This window comes from Spermophilus citellus (assembly GCF_964194105.1).
Source record: "Spermophilus citellus genome assembly, chromosome: 2".
In the NCBI taxonomy this organism is placed as follows: domain Eukaryota; kingdom Metazoa; phylum Chordata; class Mammalia; order Rodentia; family Sciuridae; genus Spermophilus; species Spermophilus citellus.
Genome location: NC_138183.1, coordinates 71,789,940 through 71,817,216, shown reverse-complemented (window position 1 = coordinate 71,817,216; position 27,277 = coordinate 71,789,940). Strand labels below are relative to the sequence as shown.

Here is a 27,277-nt window from a genome sequence, read left to right as displayed (position 1 = left end):
TGGTCTTAAGTACCATATTAACTATATAAGCCTTACAATAACCGTTTGCTATAGGTACTGTTATTATCCTCATTTTAGAAACAATAAAATGGACACATTTGCCGCAAGTTGTCCAAAGTCAAAGAGCTAGTAAGTGATAAAATCAAGATTCAGAATCACATTTTGTCTCCCAAGACCATCACTTTAACCACAAATACCCTCTTACTTGGAGTAGATGGTGGGATAATCATTCACAGTCAACAATTGTAAATAAAGTGATGGTATATCCTTCAAGGTTAAAAAAAAAATCAAATAGGACTAAATATTGCAATGGATATAGAAAAGGATTTGCTGGTAACTTCAAATGTTACAAATTAACTTAGAAATTTATTTCAAAAAAGGATATTTGAGTGAGGCCAAGGTCTTTGAACAAAGGCAATGCCCTTGAGTAAGTACAGCATCTACCACATTCTTGTTGAAAAGGACCAGGATCCTGCCCTGGCCACCCAGACAGGGCATTGATAAGCTTGATACCAAAGAATGAGGAATTGAAAGTAATGAGGAAGATTGGCCACTCTGCCTATAAGACAAGTTGCCAAATCACTGGACATGATTAGGGGCCAGATCCCAACCCTAGAGTAAAGGATAGAAGGTAGGATTGCATGAAGCCTGGGAACAGGCTGCAGTAGATGGAATAGAGCAGTGAAAGAGGGTCAGATGGCCAGTGCTCTAGGGACAGGAGGGACAGAGAGGCTGAGGCCCAGGGAGGCACACTAATTATGCCCATTTGTCTTCTATTGGATGTCCTGTGTTGATACCTTGAATGACATATAGACTCTGGAGAAGTAGTGCTGTAGAGCTGGAAAGACATAGTAAATAGTAAAGCCTAATGCAGGATTTCTCCTGAGGGTGTCACCTTGGTTGATGCCATACTTACTCAAGAGCATTGCCTTTGCTCAAAAATCTTGGCCACTCTTTTTTGAAATAGCTTTCAAAGTAAATTTATGACATTTGATGTTACCAGCAAATCCTTCTCAGTATTCTATTGCAATATTTTAACTCTAGCTGTACTAAGTAGTATTTTACATTTGTTTTAAAATGAACTAATTATTGTTTTATTTATTTATTATTCTCTACCAACATGAACATCATACCTTAGGTATCAGTTAGGTTCCAGTAAGAGGTAGATGGGGCACTCAAATTGGGTAATATGCAGAGAGGCAAAGAGTATAATAGGGGAACTATTTACGAAGGTCTGGTCTATGTGGGACTCTACCACCCCTGTGTCCTATAAGCCTGAATGGAAGGGGAAGGAGTCATCATGTTGAGGCTATGCCCTCCAGAGTAGAGATGCTACCCATCAGAGGTTACCCTATACAGAGAGAACTGGAAGGAAAAATACACCAACCCCAGGCTCCTCCCTCCAGCTGATATCTTGCTAGACCTCCCCATGGGCTGAACTGAAACCCTGAGGCCCAGATACCTCTGATGCAGTCCAGACAGAGAGGCCAGCCCTGTGGGACACAGAGGAGGCAGGGGGTACAGAGTGGCTCTGAAGATGTGCAGCCATATGTCTTCATCTAAGTTAGACAAGGTCAAGGACACAGAGACCCTACCTTACTTGACGAATAGCCATTCAGCAGCCCTCCTTGGTTTCAGGTATTCTCCTCACTCTGAAATCATTATCAACCCTATCTTCCGGGTCATGCTTCACAATTTAAGCCTCAAGGATATCAGGGGAAATAATTTTGTTTTTCTGCTGAGGCAGATGTTTTGTTTCATCAGGGTTTTTCTGACCACATGAATCTATCTAAACTGGAAAACAAATTTAGGAAGAAGAAATGTGTTTTGTATCCATGTTTTGACTACCATTATCACTAAATTTAATTCCCAGATGAGTCAAAGGAAGTTAAGCTTTAATGAACTCTAGTCTTTTGTATTTCTGTATTTTATGTTACTCTTGCATATGGATGCATTATGTTTAAAAGAGCCGATGACTCAAGCAGGGTTCTTGATGTCCTTTGGATTCTCTAGTGGATATTTCACAACTGATCTAACTCATGAAAGGAAAACATTTTTATATGGTGGAGGAAATAGACAAAAATACATGGGTATTCTTAATAGTCCCATCCATTTTTTTAAAATAAGAACTATTTCTCAAAAAAAAAAAAAAAGAACTATTTCTCAACCTATTCAGAAGGCGCGCGCGCGCGCGCGCGTGTGTGTGTGTGTGTGTGTGTGTATTGCATTGAGGGCATAATCCTCCTTAGCAACCACAACTATTTGTTGCTATGGATATTAATATATCACCATAGTCTCAGGGTCAAATGCCACCTCCCCCCAAGGCTTGGTGGCAGACACTATGTTACTGAAATAGTGCATATGCAGGTATATTAGGAAAGGCTGCAGTATCAAGAAATGGGACTTTACTTCCAACTGAAATGGAGAAAGACAAGCAAAAACACATTAAGTCCATAGATGTGACCATAAAAGCACAGAGTTTGCCAAGCCTTGGTCAGAAGGACAAGCATCCACCCACCTGTGTTGAACAGGTGCTAGAAGGCAAGTCCAGCTACAGGTGTAGATGAAAGATGAGTCCAGCAGGCCATCTGCCATCTAGAGGATATGGTGCAAAGATAAATATGCACAAATATAAAAGCTTTTATATAAATAGAATCATTTATTCTATTTTTTTAGGGAAGAAGATAGCTAGTCCAGCTTTTTTCCTCTTTTCCCTCTTCTCCTCCCTCCTCCACACCTTCATGTGTTTTCTCTACAACTACATTACTAACACCAACCCCTGACCGTTCCTCCCCACAAATCCACAAACACACAAGTTCCCTCTGTGTTAACAACTTGCTGCAATTCCTTTTTTTTTCCTACACTTCATTTGAATGTCAATCAGACCCTTCTTCTAAAACTACTTCTGAATGTGTTAAAAGGCCAGTTTGTTGGAAATTCTTACCAACAACTAAAGGAAAGATCAACGAAAGCAATTTACAGCTGCTCCTTCTATAGTCTCAAATCAACATGAGCCTCAGCTAACCTCATGAGATGTCAGAATTCTATTGCCGAATCCAGAGATGGTCTTTCAATTCTAAATAGTGCACTGCAGTGAATTTCTCTTCCTTTGTTCTCCTTTCCCAGCCAGGCTATGGAACATTCCAGAATTAGGAGCCCAAAAACCACCTGTGCTTTCCTACTGGTAGTCTGGAGGTCCTGCCTTTTGTAGCCCCACTCTTCATATCCTATAGATTCCCTTGAGGAGGGGTGCTCTCTCCTGTGTCTTCCAGGTCATGAGCCTTTTTGTAGATAAGGAGAAATTTTCTTTAGGCAGCTACCTGTTCCTCCTCCCTTTGCTTCATCTTCCAGATTATCAAGAACAAGATTGAAATGGATTCCACACTCTTGTGTAACTAAAAAGAAGGAAGGAATGAAGAAGAGAAAAGGAAAGAAGGAAGGAGAGAGGGAGGGAGGGAGGAAGAAGGAAGGAAGGAAGGAAGGAAGGAAGGAAGGAAGGAAGGAAGGAAGGAGAGAGAAGAAGGGAGGAAGGGAAGGAGGGAGGAAGAAGGAAGGAAGGAAGGAAGGAAGGAAGGAAGGAAGGAAGGAAGGAAGGAAGGAGAGAGAAGAAGGGAGGAAGGGAAGGAGGGAGGGAGGGAGGAAGGAAGAAGGAAGGAAGGAAGGAAGGAAGGAAGGAAGGAAGGAAGGAAAGAGAAGAAGGGAGGAAGGGAGGGAGGGAGGGAAGAGGGAAGGAAAGGAAATGACTGGACAATGGCATTTCTCCCCTAGGCTGCTAATGAGTTCATGGAATCCAGACCCTTGAGAATAGCACACTGAATTTCACTCACAAGGGGATGCAGTTGTCCTTGTTTTAACTCTAGGCTCCTTTTGTGTCTTGAACCTATTTTTATTTTGCACCATCACGAAGTATTATAATTATGTAATAATTACACTATATAATTATATATTATATAGTTAATGTCTGGGACCATGGTTTAGGAACTTTTGTGTGTTCATCTGCAGTAACACAAGAAAACCTTCTGAATCCCCTTTGCCCTGCACACTGTCTGGTATATGTCCAATAAAGGCCAGTTGGATCTGCACACTCAAAAGTAGGAGAATGTTGAATCTCTAGCATTCTTTGGGTCCTTAAACATCAGAGGAAGGTTAAGGAGGGTTCATAGGTGGATGAGGGCAGCAAAGATTCAAGATGTAAAGAAGTAAGTTCTTCTCCAATGGCAGATCATTCCCTAGTTATTGATTGGGAGGGCAAGTGAATGAAGATTTTTTTTTTTTTTGCTTTTAAAGTAATAAAAATTCATTGAGCACCAGCTGTATATCCTCACATATCTTCCATGTTTGGCATTAGAGAATCAAAAATGCATGGCAAGACCTCTTTTCCCAAGGACATCATCTTTAAAAACAATTATTGCCCAGAATAGGGTGGGGAAAGGCAGAGGGGGAGACAGTCATACATAGAAAACAGACAGGTAGATTAGTGGGGACAGGCCTTATCACCCCCTTGCTTAAAATCCCCAGTAGTGTACACCTACCCTTGAGATCAAATCACACCCTGAACCATGATGTGCCAGATTCTGCCTGACTCAGCCCTTTCCCATCTCTCTATCTTCATTTCCTGCCACACTGTCCCTTACTCACTCCATATCTGCCCACAGATATCATTTTTTGTCCTTGAACACAGCAAGTCCTTTCTTACCCCAAAGCCTGTGCCCTCAGATCTTTTCAAGACACCCTCTTTCTTGACCATTCAGGCCTCTGCTAAGTATCACTTTTTCTGGCCCATGTCACCATATTACCCTCTCCTCAGTCACTTCCTATGACAATGTTGTATTTCCTTCATAAAATATTTCACTGGGAAATTATCTTGTTTACTTCTTCACACAATTAGTCTGTTCCCCTTTCCTTTCCTTCCACCCTCTCCCATGCATAAGAAGGGGGCTTCCAGAGAGCAGGGGAGCCTCTCAAGGCTTGGCCACTGCTTTGCCCTAGTGCCCATGACATGGCCTGGAGATGGCACCTAACAGACACTCATCAAATACGCACTGTCTCCAGGAAGATAAGAAAGGTTCACTAAGAAGTGTTACAGATGGGAAATTTCCTGAGAATAGGCAAGGCTGTTAGTGCCAGCACTGGGACTTTGGGCTGTCGGACATAGTGCAGGGTGGAAGATAAGGATGGAAGAGGGAAGCAGCCTGAGGCCTTGGTTTGCCAGGAGTAAGACTTAAGAACCCAGACCCCACAGTCAGAGAACAGGTCTCAAACGCCAGTGCCATTCCTTGTCAGGTATGTGACTCAGGCAATAACTTAACTCCCTGTTCCTCTGCTTCATCATTTTCAAAAGAGCCAAGATGACATCCTCTCTTCATCAGGTTAATGTGAGCAATGAATTGGTCAGTGGGAAATGCCTGGTTCACCAGTTAGTACCTGGTACACAGTTAGCTAAGTACTTGTACTGTGCACTGGAAGGGAATCACTGAAGGGTTTGCAGAGTATGGTTATGCATTCAGATATTGTGTTCTGGAAAGATCATCAGGCTGGAAGGGAAGGGGATGAGCTGGAGGGGGCTGAGAAATCAGTGACTAAAACACTGTGTAGACAAGACAGACCAAGGAAAGGGAGCAGCAATGAAGACAGACTTGAGAGTTACTAAGGCAGTGAAGTTACTAAGGCCTTCGCCCATCAATTGAGTGAAAGCAAGGATCCCATGGGTGGCTGGTGGTGCCCTTGACTCATACAGGAACTACAGAATGGGGGGCCAGGTTTGGGAGATAGGTGTTCTTCATGATCAATGGATGATGCTCAAATGCTTGGCATCATATTTAAAGTACTTAATAAATGTTAGTGCTTAATAGTTAGGTAATATAATTTTTGCTTCTGAAGTAAATACTAAGAGAAGCATTTGTCTTGGAATTTTCTTTTAGACTATAAATAGAATTACTGGGGCACAAGGTATATTACTTCTGAAAGACTTTAATTCATTCTGACAAACTGTTTTTCAAAATTGTTGTACCAATATGCATTCCCACAATAACCTGGGATTCTTTAAGAAGTCTGGGTTTGGTTTGGTTTTTAACAAATACCACTGCCAAAGTTGCAACAGTACAGAGAAAAGCCCTCTCTTATGTTAGTAATGGAAGTAACCATGATTTCCAGCTCCTTCCCTAGACATTGCCAGTTGCTTTGTCATAGGGAAATCCCTCAATCCAAGTGTCTGATACTCATTAATATTTTGTAATGAATATGCACACTGTACTCTTGAAATCATGATGGCGAATGAAATACAGACATTATATACACAAATATTCCTTTGAGGTCTGGAGATAGGGAAATGAAGAGAATATTCTTAGCGAACAAAGAGTTCCATTGTACCAAAGCTGCATTATTCTAACAATATTTTCCCTCCAAAGGCTTTCTTTATTATGATCTATTGTTGCACCTGCATGGAAATTCCATTTCCTTTGAATCGATGTGTGATTTATGAGAAGGCACCGATTGCTGATCATATATGATTTAAACCCAGAATACACTTAAATTTCTTTTAAAAACATACATCAATAGAAGAAAAAGCCATTTTCACTGAAGAAAGTAGTTTGGTCACTTCTGCATGTGCTCATGAACTCTTAGTCATTCACCTGCTTCGAATGGTTGGTTCCTGTATTTCCATTATTGACCATGCATAGTTGAGAAGCCTTGGGGTAACAGGACCCAGAGAAGCTGGTAGTATGTTCATTATCCTTTTCTGTGAACACTTGCCATGTGTTCATTAAACTCAAGATTTGTACACTAAGGTGTAAGTGTACTTTTAAAGTAGTTTGTATCCGCTGTCTTTTCTAGAATCTTTATAAAGGAAACTGAGTTAACACTGTTCTTATCTGTGTGTTGCAGTGAATCCAGTGTTTTGCATTTTCCAGAATTGTGTAGAGACCATTTAAGCAGGTTCTTTCAGTACCAGCTCTTGACTTTTGTTCAGGGAATTATCTATCAAGGTTTGAATGATAATGCATAGCTGCTTTGGGGAAACTTCTTACACTTAAGGTACAGTCACTGTTCTCAGGGATTAATGAGAGAAAGCCACAATTTTTCAAAACAGGCTGGGAGTAACTTGAAGTGGAATTCTTTTTTGAGTAGAGAAGCAATAAGGATTGTTCATCTTTGGTAAACCATGATTATTTTCTTCTAATGAGCATCAGTTAGAGATGGTTCCATCGAAGAATGGGATGGGGGGATATATTTCTGCTTCAAGGTGGACTTGGTAGTTTCAAAATGGTCTGCTTTTCCACTTGGCTTGTCATGAATGTCTAAAGGGATACTGTTATGGTTATGGTGGGGAATTGGGTGGAGTATAATTCATGTCAATATATCTATTTGCTGTACCTTGTCAGCCATGTTAGCATACGATCAGTCCCTTTTTCTAACTCCACATCCTCCAGTTTTTGTTTATAGCTATATTGACATGATTAGGTTCTTCCATTATGATTAGATTCTTCCATTCATATCCATTCTTCTTTTACATACCTTTATAGAATATATGAAAATGTACTTCCTATTTGTGTCTAATACCATCCTCCACCCGCCTTCTGAATCAGAATATTATGTTTCTCCGAAGCTTTCCCTGACTTCCTCTCCTCCAGGTCTTAGTTTTCTGTCCCTTAATTGGTCACTCATATTAATACAGAACTCAACACTGCACTATACTACCTATATAGAATGTGAGCTGTATATACTACCTATATAGCTATATGCTATTGCACTTAGGGAGTTTACTTCCTGTCCATGTGCCATGTATAAGATGGACCCTCCAAAAGAAGATTGAGAAAAATTCACATATATTATTCAACCATTTATCCCAAATGTCTTAAAATCCCAAGGATCCTGAGTTTTTTGTCAGTTGGTTCCCTGGTTGGTTGGTTAGTTTTGTTTTTGCTTTTTGTTTCTGTTTTTATTCTTTATATTCCTGTGTCTGTTTCCATTGCACAAATTATGCTGTTAAACTATTTTTTGATTAAAAATAATAGAGGTTGAACCCAAATCTATGTCTATAGTTTCAAGTTTCTCTAGAAGTAAAAAAGAAAATGTCCCATACTTTCTAAAAATCAGCCATGTAATCCAGTTCCAGCTATTATCAATTCATAGAATCCTAGAATTTTAGATTCAGGGCATATGGGGGAAGTATTAAAAACAAGCTAGTTAATATTTCTGTAAATGAATTTGATACAACTCCAGCTCTAGGGGGGAAAAAAAGTATTTCCTGATTTAAAAGTTAGGGAAACATTTCTTATCTTTTTCCTGAATATTCACAATGACAAGCCAACTGTAACTTCCCAAACTTATTGTACCATGGAGTTCTTTTCCCCCTATACAATAGCGGTTAATATCTTGCATTCAGGAAATGAGTCCGTCTCATCTTGAGGTCCAGAAAACTAAGCAAATTGCCTGAGATAACATAGTTAGTAATGACAGCCAGGATGTATCCCCATTGATGGTTGATAAGGTCCCTCAAAATAGTATTGACAGCAAAGGCTTCAAAAAGATTTCAAGATTGGTTTTACTTGAAATTTAAAGAATTGCTTCTAAAGTACTGAGGATCCTAGCTTAATTTAGAGAGATTTATCTTTCAGCAGATGAAAAATGTGTCAATTGGCCCATTCAATTTAGTAGTACTCTTTATTCATATACATCAGAAATGGAACCTGAATACTATGCACAAGAACAAAATGCTCATGAGGCTCCCGGTCTGAGGGTGGAGAAGGCAGAACGCCAATAAGCAATTTAAAAAGTAGATATGTAATTACAAATTATGGTGTGTGCTATGAAGAAAATGAGCTATGTAGTGTCAGACTGAACTTAAATTTGCAATCATTTTTTAATTGACCCACATTCAGAAGGGATCAATAGCAGCTGTTTTTATGGTTATCTCTGTGGTTAGTTCAAAACTACAATTTGAACCACGTGACAGCCTCTCCCCTTCTTGTCTTTCCAGCCCCTTGGAGCAAAATGAGAGCACAGTGAGCAGGCCCAGCCTCTCTCCCAGCCATCCACGACGCCCACCATGAACCACTTGGAGGGCTCCGCGGAGGTGGAGGTGACCGACGAGGCGGCAGGTGGGGAGGTCAACGAGTCAGTGGAGGCCGACCTGGAGCACCCCGAAGTGGAGGAGGAGCAGCAGCCGCCGCAGCAGCAGCAGCACTATGCCGGCCGTCACCCGCGCGGGCGTGTGGTCGAGGACCTCCGCGCGCAGCTTGGGCAGCAGGAGGAGGAGGAGCGCGGTGAGTGCCTGGCGCGCTCCGCCAGCACTGAGAGTGGCTTCCACAATCACACCGACACTGCCGAGGGCGACGTGATCGCCGCGGCCCGCGACGGCTACGATGCGGAGCGCGCGCAGGACCCCGAGGACGAAAGTGCTTACGCGGTGCAGTACCGGCCCGAGGCCGAGGAGTACACGGAGCAGGCGGAGGCCGAGCACGCCGAGGCCACGCACCGCCGTGCGCTGCCCAACCACCTGCACTTTCACTCGCTGGAGCACGAGGAGGCCATGAACGCGGCCTACTCCGGCTACGTCTACACGCACCGGCTCTTCCACCGCGGCGAGGACGAGCCCTACGCGGAGCCCTACGCCGACTACGGCGGCCTGCAGGAGCACGTGTACGAGGAGATCGGGGACGCGCCCGAGCTGGACGCGCGCGACGGGTTGAGGCTCTACGAGCAGGAGCGCGACGAAGCGGCTGCATACCGCCAGGAGGCCCTGGGCGCGCGGCTGCATCATTACGATGAGCGCTCCGACGGTGAGTCCGACAGCCCTGAGAAGGAGGCCGAGTTTGCGCCCTACCCGCGCATGGACAGTTACGAGCAGGAGGAGGACATCGATCAGATTGTGGCCGAAGTCAAGCAGAGCATGAGCTCGCAGAGCCTCGACAAGGCGTCGGAGGACATGCCCGAGGCCGAGCAGGACCTGGAGCGCGCCCCTACTCCCGGTGGGGGCCGTCCCGACAGCCCTGGTCTGCAGACACCCGCTGGGCAGCAGAGGGCAGCGAGCACCGCCGGTGGCGAGGCAGGGCAGCGGTACAGCAAGGAGAAGAGGGATGCCATCTCTCTGGCCATCAAGGACATCAAGGAGGCCATCGAGGAGGTGAAAACCAGGACCATCCGTTCGCCTTACACCCCTGACGAGCCCAAAGAGCCCATCTGGGTGATGCGCCAGGACATTAGCCCCACCAGGGACTGTGACGACCAGAGGCCGGTGGATGGAGATGTAAGTCTGCAAGGGTTCTGGCTGGCTCAGTTACGCGTGAGGAAGGGAGGGGAGATGGAAGTTCTGTGGCCTTGAACATAATGGGAAAACGAGGTCATGGGATAAATGGGCTGTGCGAGTGCTAAGAACCCTTCCATGGTAACCCTCAAACAGCTTGCACGCAAGCTCTGGTCAATGAAGCGACACCAGGAGGGAATTGGGGTTCCAAGCATTTATCAGATCCACAACATGATTGCTATAAATCATTAGGTTCCAAACTGTACCTAAAGGATTTGTTGAGAATCAGATTCCTGGACACATGGCCCCCACCATCCATTTGCTGATTCAGAAGTTCTGGGATGGGTCCAAGAATTTGCATTTCTAATAACAAATGAAAATCAAGCCTGGATAGAATAAAGAGAAATTTTATTGGAAAGGATTATTGCAAAGGAGAGAAAAGGATGGCAGTGAGGGGGCCGGGTGGTGAGGGGTATAGCAACAGGAGAACCTCCAACCTTAAGATCTGTAAACCTTTCTAGGATAAGACCAAAGGGTTTTGTTTTTGCAGGGAAGAGTAAGGCTAGAAAGAAAGGTGTGAGGAAGTGGGATGAAAGGGTGGCCTAACTAAATGTAGATCAGAGAATAATTTTAACATGCTACCAGCCTATATGGGGGAGGTGCTTATGCAGGCCAAAATTGAGGCACCTGGGGGAAGGAAAGAAGCTTAACCAAAGTTAACAAGCATTTTATTCTAATTAATCAACAGTTCAGCTAATCATTATTAGGCAAAGAATGGAAGTTTGGAGGGTTCATGCCTGGCCTTGTCAACAAGAGTCATCTGAGAAACTTATCCAAGTCATTTAGGGAAGGGGGTTTCTTTGCTGTAAACTTTTTCCCAGAACACACAATGACCGGAGGGGAGATGGGTCTTAATCTTCCCTGTTTTCTAGGCAGGGCTTTTAGCTAAATATCAGCATGGTCACTAAAAAGGTCCCAGGTGATGCTGCTGATTCCAGGACCCCAACTGGGGAACCAGTGCCTTAAAGATATCTCTTAAAGATTTGGGTCAGGCATTATGGCCTCTTTGTTGGAAACCCTTCTGAGCCCTTTCTGGCCAGGGTTTCTGCAGGTGTGTGTGTTTCCCACTCTTTGCCTCATTGTGGTTTTCAATAAGTGCTAATTTCACTTCTGATGGTACCTGGGCATCCTGCCCACCTCATAGAAGACATGTTTTTTATTTAAAGCCAGATTTTTACTTCCCTGTGAAGACCTACACAAAGCTATTGTTGCCTCTATCAACATTTTATTTTCCATTCTTAAAATACCTAAGGAGTTTGATAATATGGCAAGTATGGATGTCACAATCTGTTCAAAATAAATCAAGAAGACTAACCTTTGCCCCTCTGCCTTGCTATAAAGATTCTTTCTGCTCCAACTCTCACTTTTCCATCCTCTTGGGTAATTTTTAAGCAGTTTCATTTAAAAATGGAGCTTGGAGTAAAAGAAGGGTCAAGGGGTTAAATTCAGTTTCATTTAATTCTGCATTTAAGATTGTACCAGGCCGTTTCTCGGTATATCCTTTAGAGTGAAAAATTATTATTTTGTTATGAACATTATTATGTTCACTTTTTCTAATATATAAAGGTTTGTGCAGGCTACAGCAGTATCATTCACCTTTTGCTTTGGTCAAGTCAGTGTGTGCTGTCAGCTGATTACACTGCAAATCTAGCACCTTGTAAGTAAAGGTTGGAAACCCATGGGGAAGGCAACTACATCCTCCCCAGCCAGGGGGCAGAATTGGGTAGGTTGAGACATGCCTAGCATCTCTTCTCTGTTTTGTAGGCTTCTGAGTCAGTTAAAAACTGGTGTGCTCACATGGAGCATTCTCCTTGACCTCCAGCTGTCTCCGGGTTTCTTACAGCTAGGAGGGATTGCAGCAAGCGTTTTGCAAATGAGGTGGATATTGAGCAGATTTTCAAAAGTAAGGAGCTGGCAAGAGGCTGGGTTGCACATCCTTTTAGAAACTTGAAAACCATCAGAGAAGAAGCTGCAGAAGCATCTGGTCCAGGTGCTAGCCTCTCCTATAAGCTTCCTCAGTTGCACCAACTCCTTGAAATGACCTTAACCATGTGACCCCAGAAGCTTCATGCTGTGCCTCCAGCACAGCCTGTGTAGGATCTGAGACAGTTTTTATTCATTTGAACTAGGAAGACAACTTCACTGTCTTGCATGATGTTTCATTCTAAGCAGAATTAATTATAGAATGTTGAATGATGCTTTAGGAACCCATACTATCAGAGAAAAAAATTCAACTTGATGCTAAGGAATTGGTGAGTGGGCTCACTGGGTTATGAATACTTAATATGAAGCAAAACCTAAAACCTGGGTTTTAAAATATTCCCCTTAAAAAAGCCATTTGAATTTGTAGGTTGTATTTCATCTGCCATTCCATATTTATAAGAAGGACCTTCATTTGCTAACCCTTTGATGGTGTTATTCCACCTCAGCATCAGAAAAATATTTACTGAATGCTCATTCCATGCACACTGATGTAGAAAATAGAAAGCCATCATGAAAAGCAGTGTGGTCTGATGTCTAGCTGGAAGGTACTTGTTAAAAATGCAAGTTACTGCTGGGCGCAGTGGCACATGCCTGTAATCCCAGCAGCTCAGGAGGCTGAGACAGGAGGATCATGAATTCAAAACCAGCCTTAGCAAAAATGAGGTGCTAAGAAACTCAGAGAGACCCTGGTCTCTAAATAAAATACAAAGTAGGGTCAGGGATGTGGCTCAGTGTGCAAGTGCCCCTGAATTCAATCCCCAGTACCCACTCCAAAAAAAAAAAAATGCATGTTACTACCCTTCCTTTCCAAACCTAAACACCTGAGATGGAGCCCAGTGATCTGGTTTTTTGTTTTGTTTTATAAATTCTCCCTGAGATTCCTGATTATGTGAAAGTTTGAGAACCACTCATTTAAATGAGAGTGTTTTAGTCAGCTTTTTCGCTGCTGTGACTAAAGGACCCAACTAGCCCAATTATAGAGGAGTAAAAGTTTATTTGAGGGCTCACAGTTTCAGAGGTCTTAGTCCATAGAAGGCCAACTCCATTCCTCAGGGCTCAAGATAAGGCTGAACATCATAGTGGGAGAAAGTGGTGGAGAAAAGCAGCTCACATCATGGTGACCAGGAGGCAGACAGAGAGAGACTCCACTTGCCAGATACAGATATGTACCCAAAGCCATGCCCCAATTCCTACCTCCTCCAGCCATATCCTATCACTTCAGTTACCACTCAGTTAATCCCTATCAGGGGATTAAATCACTGATTGGGTCAAGACTCTCTCAACCCAATCATTTTTCCTCTGAACCGCCTTGCATTGTCTCACACATGAGCTTTTGGGGTACAACTCACATCCAAACCATAACAGGGAGGGAAATTATCGTCTGGGAAGTTATCCCACATAAGGTCTGTGAACTTGAGTTTTAAATCAGTTATTAGTAGCAAAGATAAAATTTTAACAAAAAGGGCTGACCCACAGTGGTTATGGTCAGCAGACCTGGAGAAGTGACTGTAGAATTCTTGTTGCAAAAGCTGTGCATTCTTAGAACGGCAAGATCAGAAACTATAATGGAGCAAACAGAAGGTAATTAAGAATAGCTTTATTACCACTTACCAGAGATAATAGCTAAAAGTCAAGTCTGCTTTTAACACTACTTTTCTTTCCTTCTGAACTTCAGCCCTTTACACATGGAGCTGACTGGCATTTGTTTGCTGGTGAGTCATACAGAATGAGAAGATAGGATTGCTCATCTATAAGTTATTGAACTTGTAGATGTTTGTCACTGAATGGAAATACTTGTTTTATAAAAATATGAAGAAAAATAATCTATGCTTTGAAAAACAACCTGCTTCCTAAAATTTGACTGCAAAACCAGTGAGTGAAATACGAGCACTGACATGTGTTGCTTACAGACAGGAAGAGCAAAAACCATGTTTTCTTCTCTAGGTGCTACAAACCTAGAGCCTCTTGTTGAGATGGTGGTGTCACAAGATGGCGGCACCTCTCTGCCACAGTACAGGTCCTCTGGGTATCCTGCACACCCACAATGAAGGGCCTCAGCTGTGTGAGACATGTACCAAGAGAGGAGGCAACCTTTGTTGTTTCAAGCCATGGGGATTTGGGAGGTGGTTTGTTACCATGGTGTAGCTGGTCAGTCCTGAATAATACACGATGAGGTTTCTGTTTCCTCTGTTCTACCAAATAATTGTGAGTATTTGTACTGTAGACTCCCTGGAAAGGCTTAGGAATCTATGAGATACCAGATACCTCAGGTGGCATGACTATGGGGATGTAGCTGAAAAAAATAAGAGGATTATTTTTTTTTGAAAGGCAGTCAGGGGAGGCATTAGACTTCCCCATGCCTTCTCCAGCCAGGGGTCTCTTCCTCCCCACAGGAGATCTGTGACTTCTATAAGGAAAGGGTAAACAAGAGGAGCATGACACTGGGGCTGCCAGCCACAGCTGAAAGTGGGAATGAGGTGCCTTGGGGAACACAGAGCCTTGCAGTGGGACTGCAAGAATGTCATAGAATTCTGTGTACAAGGAATGAAAGAGCATTCTGCTGTCATGTGTAACTGATTAGAATGAATGAATGAATAAAAAAATAATGTCATAGAATTCTAAGTTGTCAGGCTTAGAACCACCCATCTGGAGCCCCCATCCCCCAGCAGATGAGAGTATTCCTCTCCAGGGAAATAGGTACAAGAGAAGGTCCCTGCAGAGAAGGATGCTGATGTCTGTGATTTCTTGGCCATCTGGATCCCCACCTGGTCTCCCTACAGTGAAGTCTCCTGCCACGAATGGATCTTCCAGTAGGGTTTTTGGGGACTCGCTCTCAAAGATGAATGGACAGCCAAAGATCATCAGACATTTAAAGAATATCTCTTAACATGAAAGACATGTGGAAAAAGGCACTTGGAGAAATAAAGGCAGTTCTCAGAGCATGCAAGGACTATAATAAATCTTTTATAATTAATATCTTCAAAGATAGAACAAGCCAAGGGAGCCATTAAATTAGAGGAGAGTACCATCTTTAAGAAATTCTTTCGAAAAAGGGAAGTCTTAAACTAAAAACTATGGCAGCAATCATTCAACATAAAAAAGAGGACTTCCATTAGGTTAGAAGACGAAATTGAAATCTTCAAGGCCATGGAACAGTTAAGGCAAAAGATGGAAAGTAGTAGAAACAGATTAAACAAAGGGGACATTAAGAAAAACTATTTCCTAGATCCAAAGGACATGTCAACTTGTATACCTGACTAGAACAATGAAATAGGGAAGACGGAAATTTTAGAACCAAAGGACGAGAGGGAAGACCCTGTAGGCTTTCAGAGAAGTAAAAATGAATCACATGATCAGGAATCAGGATGGCCATGGCCTTCTTCCAAACCACAAGAGATCTTCCATGGTCTAATTTCTAATCAGCATGAAAGTAGAATAAAGAGGTTTTCAGACACTCGGGGTCCCAGAATTCCTAAATTCTGTAGCCTTTCTCAGAAAACTGGTAAAGGATTGCTCTCCCCAAATGAGAGTATTAGCCAAGAAAAGAGCTAGGAGATCCAAGAAACAAGGAGCAACACCAAGGGAACCTCCAGGTGATGGGAAAGGAGACTCCAGGGTGAGGTCTGTGTAGAAGGCCATGGTAGCAACCTTTCTAGAGGTCTCTAAAGAGAATGGAACAGAGATATTTCCTGGTATGTGTGGATTGACTTACAAATGGTTTTAGAAGAGTTTTGTATAAATTATTGATCAGAACATAGAAGACTAAGCAAGTTGAAAAATAATTATGTACCTCACTAAAAACAATTATTACAGAAGAAATGCAGAATAGTCTGCATGTGGCTTAGTTGGGGAAATCACAGATGTAATCTTCAGAATGCAGATACTGAATATTGATTAACCAAAAATTATAATGAGAAGATGAGGAAATGTGTAGCATAAAATAGGCAGATTGTAATCATTTATAGTAGAAGCCAAAAAATAATGTCTAAAATTGAAAAATGAAGACAAGACACTATAAACTTGCCACTTATGAACATGGAAGTAAACATCAGAAGAAAGTGCTAGAAGCAATTGGGAGTGGGGAGTGGTAAAGTGCTTTGATTTTTACCATAAGCTGTATAGCATTATTTGACTTACAGAACTGTATTTGTGTATTTCTTTGCCTTAAATTACAAAGCTAAAAGAGTTGTAATCATTAAACAGAGATCACTCACCTTACAAAGAGATAATCTCATTTTACTATTTTCTTGAAGTAGAGAAACCAAATAGTTCTGCATGTTGTGTGCACAGTTTGTAGGAAAGGACTGGTTTATTAACTGTGTTATGGTAAGATAAGTGTGCTGAGTTTTTCATTTTAATTTCATGCAGTGTTATCTGTTAAACATGCACACTCTCATTTGAATTACATTACATGCAGAAGAAAGAGAAAAGAAATTTTAAAAATAGGTCAAGGCAGAGCTGTGCCACTTAAGGTGAAAAACTGGAATTGGTAAGTGGATTTGCACCTTGACGATAAAGAACCTGAAGTGTTCTGAGGCCACGGCTTGCTCGTGTGCTTGGCGTTTGGAAACCACAGAACCTTCATGGGAAGAATAGCAGCAGGCGTACTAACTGCTGGGAGTAAAGTGTGCTGAGGTCAAGTGTAGATGCACTGATTCTCTGCAGACTTCAATAATTATGTAGGTTAATGGTCTTTACTTTAAAAGAAATGTTTTTGAGAGCTGCCTTTTACCAGAGTAGATTTAACAGTCTATTCTACAACTTAGAACCCACAGTAAAGTGTCACATCCCTGCCAATGGGGCATAATGCTCTATGTAGCAAAACTTAGTTGTCAATAGCAATAAAAAAATTGAGCCATTTTTCTATGAGCTATGAGGAACTGAGGTCGGGGCAAATGTTTTAAAGATGTAATGATCTTATGGCTGATTTTAAAACAAAGAGGCTTGACCTTGAAATCTCATTTGAAGAGCAAGTGATTCACTGCAATCATGAACAAAAGCTGATAGGAGGATATTTGCCTTTGCTCTCTCCTCCTAGATTTAAAGTATTACCCCCAATGATCTTAACTCACCTTTGGAGTTTCATCTGTCCATGCAGCACCAGGCAAGCCCTGCTGCCTCTCAGGTAGCTCCCTCCTGTCCTCAGACCATTGCCATGTCTGAATCACCAGAGCAGAACTTGTCCACTGATCTGCACACCAGAAGGCAAGCTCTCCAATGACTTTGTGCTCCGTGGAATTAAAAAAAAAAAAAAAAAGTGATGGGAAAGATCAAAGCTGCAGTTTTTTCTCTTTGCCTGACCTCACTCCCAAGAGGAATCTTTCTCAACTTTTTAATGGATTGTCTACCAGACCATGTACATGTGAAACTGTGCCAAGAAACAATAAGACAAGCAACAGGAAAGGAAATGGACAGTTTAGCCAGAGAGAATTTTATCACTTTCCAGTTAGATTTGCAGCACACAGAGCCACAGTTTAGGTGTCTGATATGCTCACTTAATAAGTGGAGCCTCAAGAAATTGTCCATGAGTCTTTAGAAAAATTGTATGCTCTTTCTCAACTGGGCACTCTAGATATTTCCTATGATAAGTGGACTGGAACTGCATCAGGGAGGAAGAGCAGGTACACAGAGAGGAACCGCTGTACCATAGACCATGCAGTTTCTTATGTAACCAGTTAAATCCTGGGGTCCAAGTAGTCCTGCAGAATTATGAAATGTGATTTTTCTATGTAGATGGTCATTAAAATGAAAAATATCCCCATTATCAGTATAATTGGCAACATGTTCTTAATGCAAAATGAATTTCTCAATCTATTTTTTTAAAAAAACAGTTTTTGCTGACTACTTTCTTGAGAGCAGCCATAAAAGAGGACCGTTTGTATTAGACAAAGACCTCCTCACTTTCCAAAGTCCAGCAGGCTGGTTTTCTCATGCTATTTCCCACATTGAGACAACAGACCTTCAACTCCCACCTGGTGTGCCTAGCTGACCTCTTCAGTGGGTCAAACACTGTCAGTGGGACACCAAAAAATAAATAAGGCTTGGGGATAGGTTGAAGGAGCTTTGGGGCCAGGCTAAGCATTGTGGCCTCAGTTTCCCCAGAAGGAATAGCTGAGAATAGACTTCATATGACCTCAGGTAATTATGAAATGCGATTTGTCTATAAACATGACCATCTTTAAAGTGAAACATGCCAGGGCTGTTTCTGCTATCCAGACAGGTCTCCATCCCACACTGACTCCTCTCTGTCCCATTCCATTCCATGAAGTCAAGGCCTCCTTCCTTAAGCATGTAGATTCCAGGATTCCAACTTCCTATCTGAATCTCTGGAGGTTGAGTGTTGGCATATATGTTTCTGAGACCCAGTCAAAATAAGAAACTGTCAACTTAATCTGTGAGCTAGCAGTTTAACACTTTATTCTTTGGTATCCTATTTCCCACTTTTTTCACATGCATTAACCTATAGCCTCTGTAATTCATTGTCAGTTTACTCAGTGAAAAGCCAGTGTTCCATCCCATTCTGACACTTCTATCAGAACACATAGCACAAATGTGATGCCCATTATCCTCACATGTAAATCTTTGCTTTATAGTTGGCCTGCTACAATTAATTGCCTTGAGGTGGTTACCTGCCTTCCTTTGGGGTTTCAGCTTCCTCCACAGTAAAATGAGTTATTGGATTTCCTTCTCCAGATAATTATGAGAGAAAATGGCTTTGCAGTTGTTGAGTCCTCTGTGGTAATGTGAAATAAGAATCACAAGTTTGGTGTGTGAGTTACCTAAGGAGTCAAAGCTCACTTACCATTCGGGGTTGGTCAGTGGCAAACTGAATAGGAGTGTCCTTAATGCTCCTAAGTGTCCTTACTTTCTCTGGGCTAGGCTTCCCCTCTGCTGTCCCTGGCACTCAGGTCCTTACCATGCTGCCTGTCCTGGTCATGCATTCTGATGACCCTGGTTTCTGGTTTCAGACCTAAAGAACTGTTACCAGCCTTTTAGTCCAGGGCTAGTCTGATTAAATCAAACTAACCTGCTAGTTAGTGATGATGGCAACACGTACAACCCCCTTCGGAAAACATTTTTTACTGACATCTTACACCCCATTCCAGAGACCAACCCATAAAATCATTTGAGGCAGGAAATCACTTTAGCACTAACACTTCTTAGTCAGAAACCAGCCACTGTCTTGCTAGGAGGGTAGGAGTTAGCCTCAGAATCGAGGGAAGTGGGGGCCCAAGTTAACACCTGCCCTGATCATGTAGTCTTTTATACCTGCTCTTTTTTTTTTTTTTTAATTTTGAGAAAGATGAAGTAAGGAGAGTGGAGGAAAACCCTGGCTTCATCTAGAGCCTTGGAGTCCTTGATGTCACTCCTTCCCTGCCCTGAATTCAGCATGCAGCCAACATGGATTTTTTTTTTTTCTTTTTACTGTTGCTAGGAGACTGTTGACCAAGGTCAAGTACACATACTAATTCATTAAGACTTATTAGTAGCTTCTTATCCTTTTGACCTTAATGGTCGTGTTGTCAAGCTTACAAGGGCAACTGAAAAGAACTGCCTTGCTGCCTGAAGATTCCATTTTTGTGAAGGCTTCCTGTTGAGGTTTTCTGCACTGAGAGGTTTGCTCTTGTGGATCTACACTGGCTCGTGGAGTGGCCAGCCAGAACTTTTCCAGGATCTGGACAGCAAGGGATGGGGTTGAAATTGGATCTGAAGTCTGGTAAATAGATTGAGGATGTCTGCGTGTTCTCTTGGAACCTGGTTTCCCCAGCTGTATCAGTTCCTGACTGATGTATTCTTAGGAAGGAGAGCGATGGTATTACAATAGTTAACTCCATTCTGTGAGTATTTGTGGCCTAAAGAAGACTAGACCCCAAGCATCCTTACCTCAGATTGTTCTCCTAACATGCTATGCAAAAATATACAACCCAGCACTGGCTCTAAAACCAACTTTGCTCTCTTATATGGTTCAAACTGCTTAGAAAAAGGGGGCAGACAGACCTTCTAGTTCAACATCCCAGAAGCTTATGAAGAAGCATAATCTTAGAGGCACAGGATCTTCTGCCAGGACAGCAGAAGTGGGCTCCGGTGTATTCTGCCAAGCAAACCTCAGAAAAGGATGGGAAGCCACTCCTTAGACAAGTGAATGGAATCAGAGATATGTATCTGCCATGCAAAAAACCACAAAGCTTTTGAGTTGAGCCCAATCACTTTGAGTTTAAGCACCTGCTATTTAAGGCCTAGGGTCTGTCCAAAAAGCTACAATGTTCCCAAACACAAATTTAAAGTCCATCTTACAATGTATCATCCACTCATACAAGTATTTTTAAAATTTTCCCTGTACATAAGGCGTGGTATAAGATCCCAGGAGTACAGCAGCGTCACCCAAAGGCTCTGCCCGTGCAGTGTACAGTCCACACCAGTCCTTCTCAGAGTTGTAGCAAGACCATTAAGCCTCCTCTGCTCTTGAGGCTTTCATATGAATCCTCATGTCATGTCTTAATCATCTACTGTCATATAACAAATTGCCCCCAATCGTACCAGCATCAAGCAATGCACACTTATTATCTCAGTCTTTCTTCGGGGTCTCTCAGAGGCTGCAGTTGGGATGTTAGGTGGCCCGTTATCATCTTAAGGCTTTTGTAGGGGAAGGTCTGCTTTCAAGTGCACAGGCTTATTGGCAGGATTCAGTTCCTCTCAAGACAGTTGGGCAACAGCCTCATTCCCCATTGATTATTGGCCAGAGGCATCCTCAGACGTTGGCCACATGGGCCCTCTCCCACAGCTTGCTTAGTAAAGTATGCAAGCCAAGGAGGCCCGAGTCTGATGACAAGAAGAAAGTCACCGTCCTTTTAACCCAACTACAGAGCAACATCCCATGGCTTTTGCTGTATTTTATTGCTTCAACTAATAACTGACCCATGCTTTCTCCCCAGGGAGGGGATTATGCAAGATTGTGCATACCAGGAGGTGGAGATATTGGGGGACCATCTGAGAAGTCTGCCTCCCATATTTGGTATCTGTCATTAGCTTGTGCCAGCAAAGAGCTGCTGGGCTTAAAACCTAAGGGCACATCAGCTTCTGGCCTTGACTTCCACCACAGCCAGCGGTTTTCAACTCTCAGGCTGTATGTGTTCTGTCTCTGGCTGACAAGTAGGCACGTCTGCAGATCCCACAGTGACTGATGGAGAATGAAGCCAAAGTGGTATAAAAGGGAAGGTATGTGTAAGCCAGCACAAAAGTGGGACAGGTGGCTACACCAGAGACGCTGGGACTAGGGAGAGCTGTGGAAATGAAAAAGAGGAGATGCTGTCCTGAAAAACTAGGCATGCCCATGGTGAATTGTTCTCAAGGGGCTACCAGTAGCCAGAAAGTCCACTGTAAAAACTCGTGGTTACAGCAGCTTTTCAACCAGTTTGCTGGTAATCTCCCTAGACTTTGGGGATGGAGATAACCTGGGCCACCAGGCATGTTTCCTTTAACCCTGTGCAGCCTCCCCTGGGCTCCAGTTGATGTAGTATATTGTACAAACATTATCATTTCTTTGTGTGTCAAGATGTAAAAAAAAAAAATAAAAATACAAAGCCCAGAATCAAGGAGTATTGCTGGTGCTGGGGGTGCCATTCAGAGAGAAGAGGCCTTGAGGCTGTCTGTTTTGGTGCCCTGATCTCTCCCTCGGCTATGCATCTTCTCCTTAATGTTCCCCTCTCAGCCGCCTTCTTGCTACTGCAGTTTACCATCACAGACACTATCCATTATTGATGAGGCATGGAGAAGGTGGTGGTGAATAATTAAGTAGGCTTCAGGTGCAGAATGAACATTAAAGGGAAGGAAAAATGAAAACAAAAAAGCCAGGGGAAGAATTCGGAGTTCTCTTGTGCCAATAGGGTGCTATGTGTAGATGCTTTCTATACCTTTTCCAGAAGGCCGAGAGCATTTGTTTTTGTTTTCTTATAATCTAGTGATTTAAAAATCTTGTGTGAACTGGTCACTTGCAGCTAATAACTGGAAAAGTTACAGGCTTTCCATGGTAGCCATGAAAACTCTAATGGCCTCAGAGGCCCTCATCTGAATGGCTCCTGAATCCAAACCAAAGCAATTTTCAAGAGTGATAATAGAGATGTGGCTTTGCCATGAGCAAAGAAGAGTTAAATGGTAGGGAGTGTTCAGTCTAGACATATGAGAGTCGAGATGCAAAGATTTTCTCTCTTTTAAATTATTAATGGAAAGAAAAATTGTTTCAGGAGATGCCCGGTGCTGTTAACTAGGAAGGAATATGTCCTACAATGCTATTTTAAAAGGGCTTTCTCGAGTGGTAGCTGTAAGAATTTCATCAGACTGGCCTGAGTTATAGTAGGTGCAATCTAACTGCCAGCAAGAGTGGTCAGAAGCCCAAGTACAATGAGGGAGAGGGGGGAATGGCCAAAGAAGCCCTCTCTCTATTTCCCACTTTGGCTTGCAGAGCTTGTCCACAGCATAAGAAACTAGGTAGCAGGGGTAGATTTTCCAGCTGTAAATTGGTTCAGATCCTTTAGGTCTCTTTTTCCTACCATTTGACCCCATCACAAGTACATTAAATAAACAGGTAAACTCAGAGAGACCTGCCAGCAAGTCTGAGAGAGCTTAGTAAGAAATGCGAAGTCATCTTCCCGTTGCCATGAAAGGCCCTGGGAGCCTCCCTCTGGCCTCTTGCTTGGCTCAACACTGCACTACTATTTTGGTTTCCATGAGCTCCATCCAGCTCAGTTCTGCCCGGCCTTGTCTTGACAGTACTGTTGTCTGTTCTGGACCAGTTGTTGTGGTTCAGCTCTTGAACCCAATGTGGGATTATCTGTTGGTTTGATTCAAACCATACTGACACTGGGACAGCTCTTTTATGTGCCACTGGCTTTTCATAGCCCTCTTTCTTTGCATTGCAGCATGAGACAGTCAGTAAATCTGAAGAGGGGTGAAGGTCCACTTCAGCATCTGGTGCCCCCTGCCAAAGCCCCTGCTACTGGCTTTCCAGTGTTCTCTGAGCTCCCCTCATGTGCCCAGGTGCAGTCTGATATAGGGCCCCAGAGAACCCTTTCCTGCTCCCACTCTTTCCTTCCTCCTGAGCTGGATGCTTGCTTTTTCACAGGTTCTATAAACGTAGCAGAGTTTGGGGTGTGTGAAAGTTACTGGTAGCACCTCAGAGCTGAGTTTATTTCCCCCAGAAATAGTAGGTGCCACTGCCAGAGGGGGTAGGCCAGCTCTTCTCAAAAACATCACCTGATTATGCTCCACCAGTGACGTACAACAGCCTCGACCGCTTGGGCGCTGAGAGGTTAATGTGCAGCTTTGGACTCCCCAATAAGTCATCACATCTCCTGTTACCAGTTGCATTATTGACTCGGGCACTTAACACCACTGGAAACAATCCACCAAACGGGCACTTAGGTCAGGAGTTAGCCTCAGCTCACAAGTGGATGTACTAGAGCTAATCCAGCTGCCCAAACAGCATCCAGAAAGATGGAAAACTTTTGGATGTACCAGTTGGAGTGTCATGAAGGAGAGGTACGTGCCTCCTCAGGCTTTACAACATTACTGCTTTGCTTTTAGTTCTTAATCTCATCCTGTTAGGTCATAAGCTGTTCTCTGCCTTTTCCTGGAGAATAGGAATAAGTGAGCAAAGCAGGATGGAGGGAATGTAACCAGCTTTGCCTGCAGCATGCGCATGCAGGCAACCTGGAGGGGGAAGAGGCCTTTTGGTCACTCAGCAAGGTGCTTAGATGGTGTGTTCTTTGCTGTCTCCATCATGGCTGCAATCTGAGTCTGAGTCTCCACATTCTAACAAGTGAGTGACTTTGAATGCCACAGCCTCTCATTCCATGCTCTGTTGCATCTTTTGCTTCTGTGGTGTTAATGAAAATGAGTGGCCATTAGTGCCCTGTGTATAAGGAACTGCTTTGCCAGTAAGTGAGGTAATGGGTATAATGTGTCCTTGTACAGTGCCTGACACAATAAGCCCTTTGAAAATCATAACTGCCACTGTTCTTAGCAGGTATTGTGCTATTGCAGCAAATCATGTGCTCTTGGTTGCATCTCTCAAGATGGATTAAAACCGACTTTGGTTTTTTTCCTTCCACTGAGCTTAGGCCCTGGGAATAAAAGTATGGGAAGATAACCAAGGAATGAATGGACCTGAAAGGGTCCCTCATTTGTCCAAATTGTGATGCATTTCAAACAAATACAGTGAGGCTGTTTCAAAGTGGGGCAAGGTAATCTCTGTTTGTGGATCAGCTTTATCAGATGTTAAAAGGGTTCATCCTTACACAGGTGACTCTGGTTTATAGTTAACTGGATATTTTATTTTTTGTCTTTGAGAACAGAGGCTTATAACCCTTATGATGGTGATATAATGAATTATTTGTGTGGCCTCCATGATGAAATTGCCAACTAAGTAGAGTGCTTCCTGGCAAGGCTCTCTGAAGCTCAGCATTGTTCAGGTCTTTTCCTTGCAGCTTTTACACAGGTTAATGGACTTGGGGCTGGGAATGGGAGAGCTTTGCCTATGGGGAGAGAGAGAACAGAAATGGGTAGAATAGTTTAACTGACAGTTATCTCAAAATATTCCACTGGTATTAATTGAATCCATTATAAATGTATATATAAAACTCTTCATTAAGCTTAGGCTATTATCATTTTAATGACATAATTATGCCCCTACAATGCGCCTATACTAACTTTCCTACTTCACCACATTAAGGAAATACAAGTATGCACTGATAATATAGTTTGAATTGAGAGTGAATAATTATAGAATTCTTAACCAGTTTCAACTTTCAGACATGCAAGTATATCTTGAGGTAAGAAAAAAACAATCATTTATTGGGGAGTTAATAATTCTAATGTGAAATAAGGTTAATTAAAACAACATAGATCCTCGAAGGAAACAATGTACATTCATTTGAGAAAGAAATGGGGGGAAAAAGCCAGATAAAGCAATAAGTATTAAACAAAAAGCTATTAAGGAAACTGGAACTCAAAGCCCCACATAGTCTCAAAACAATGTTCACCAGAAAAACTAGGACTTGAGACATGGCCTGCCCTAGGTAACCACACCTTCGAAATCCTATCTGAAAAAGAAGTGGAATTAGAACATTCCAGTTGGAAAGGAATGGAATGGCCAGGTGCTCTGCACAGTGTATATGAAATGCCACCTTTGAGAAGGCTTGTTCCCTCCATCATACCCACCATTCCACTAATCCTGTAGGGATGCACTTTTTGCAAGAGAGAGGAGACATACCGTGATCAAGGAGCAGGGAAGAGAACACAGAGATGCACAAGGATACCAAGAACCACAAGAACACAGAAGTACAGTGTGGAATGTGTGTTCAGAACCTACTTTGTTACCTGTTTTTCATTTCCTCCTCCTTCTGGTATAAGATAGGTATCTGTGCCTCTTTCCATCTAGCACATGTATTGAACTCCTATTGTATATTTTATGAGGGGCTCTGTATTGGACACTTTGAAAGGAAACATGTAAATTAATCATAAACCCTGCCTTCATGGTGCTTATTAAAATGGTACAATTAAAATCTATAATTTAGAATTACAGTTTTATAAAATACAAGGGAGAGAGTGATGACTAGCAGAAAGGTGCAGATGAGGTGCTTGCAAGCAGTTCTTCCAGGAGGGGGGATTCCTGTCACTTAGGAGACTTGGGAAGACTGTGTGAAAGAGTAATTTTTGGAATGAACCTTTGGAAGCTCATGGACATAGGAAATTCAAAAAAGAGCAAAAACAAAGCCACTCAGCAGAAAAATGCAAGTTATATGCCGGAGGGGGAAAAATCATTCACTTTTTTCTTGATCACAAAGGATAAACAAAAGTGGAGGGGAAGCAATAAAGGAATTAAGACTCTGGGAGGTCCTTCAGTGACAGACTAGCCTAGAATTTATTCTGCAAGCAGTGGAAGGACTAGAAATTTTTGAATTGAGGATGTTTTGCTCAGAGCTTGTTTAAAACTATGTTTTAAATTACAGTAAATAGGTGCTTAGCAAGAGACCTCTTGTACTAAGCTCATAAACACTTAGTCCAAGTCTCATGTGGTACTGTAGGCTGCTTGGTCACTTAAAAATAAAGAAGAAAGAAAACCAAACACCTTATTCTCAAGTTCTATGAGTTGTTCCGTGTGTAAAATTAGTAAATATCTAAGTCCCATTTGGAAATAGCAAAACTATAACATTTTAAAATATTCTCTGACCCTTCATTATAATGATTTTTGGTCAGCACATGCCCTTGGAGAAAAGGAACAGCGTTCACTGGGACTTGTCAGGTTGACGAATTTTACATTCTTCTCATTATTTTTAAATGTCTCATATGTGCTGCTGGGTTCTTTCACCAGGTGTCCTAATTAGCAGTATATCAAGGTCATGCCTGAGCTTGGTTATAAATTAACAATAGGATAGGGTAGATGCATGTGATTCTCTTTTGTAAATCAGTCACTGTAATAGCATCACTCTCAACTCTTATATCCCCAAATGGCTTCTTGCACTGGAGACTGGGGACATGCCAGAAGTTGCACACAGCCATGGTCACATCCCCCCAGCTTTAGCCAGTAATGAGCTGTTCATACCAACATACTATCAAGAGTGTTGAGGTCTGTGAGTTAATATAGAGTCTTTGTAGTATGATTTTATAGAGCCTTCTGTGTTCTTTTTACTTTTTATCCATGAATGAAATTCTAATGAGGATGGAAACCAGATGATGAGGAAACTATCCCCATGGGTGTGTGTCCGCCTTGTGAGCCATCTTCCAGAGGGCTGAAATAATTTTTGTAAAGTTGAGATCCTAAGAGACGGCTAACATTTGTGGAGTGTTTTGTAGTACCCAGGCACTGAGCTGGTGTGTTATTACCAATCAGTCCTCACATCAGTCCTAGGAGGTGGATAGTAACTGTTCTCCCCATTTCTCAGGAAGGATGAGAGAAGATGATCTACCTGCCCCAGGCTCAAAGCTGTAAGT

The 27,277-nt window shown here is 42.5% G+C and overlaps 1 protein-coding gene across 4 annotated transcripts in view; it reads left to right on the top strand.

Moving 5' to 3' along the window:
• Positions 1-27,277, top strand: part of APBA1 (amyloid beta precursor protein binding family A member 1) — a 197,332-nt gene that overhangs the window by 118,979 nt on the left and 51,076 nt on the right. For all 4 annotated transcript variants that reach the window (XM_081280159.1, XM_081280158.1, XM_081280156.1 and 1 more), the window contains exon 2: positions 8,981-10,249. In XM_081280159.1, coding sequence (XP_081136285.1) covers positions 9,050-10,249 — 1,200 coding nt within the window. In that variant the 5' untranslated portion in view covers positions 8,981-9,049. The remainder of the gene's footprint in view (positions 1-8,980; positions 10,250-27,277) is intronic.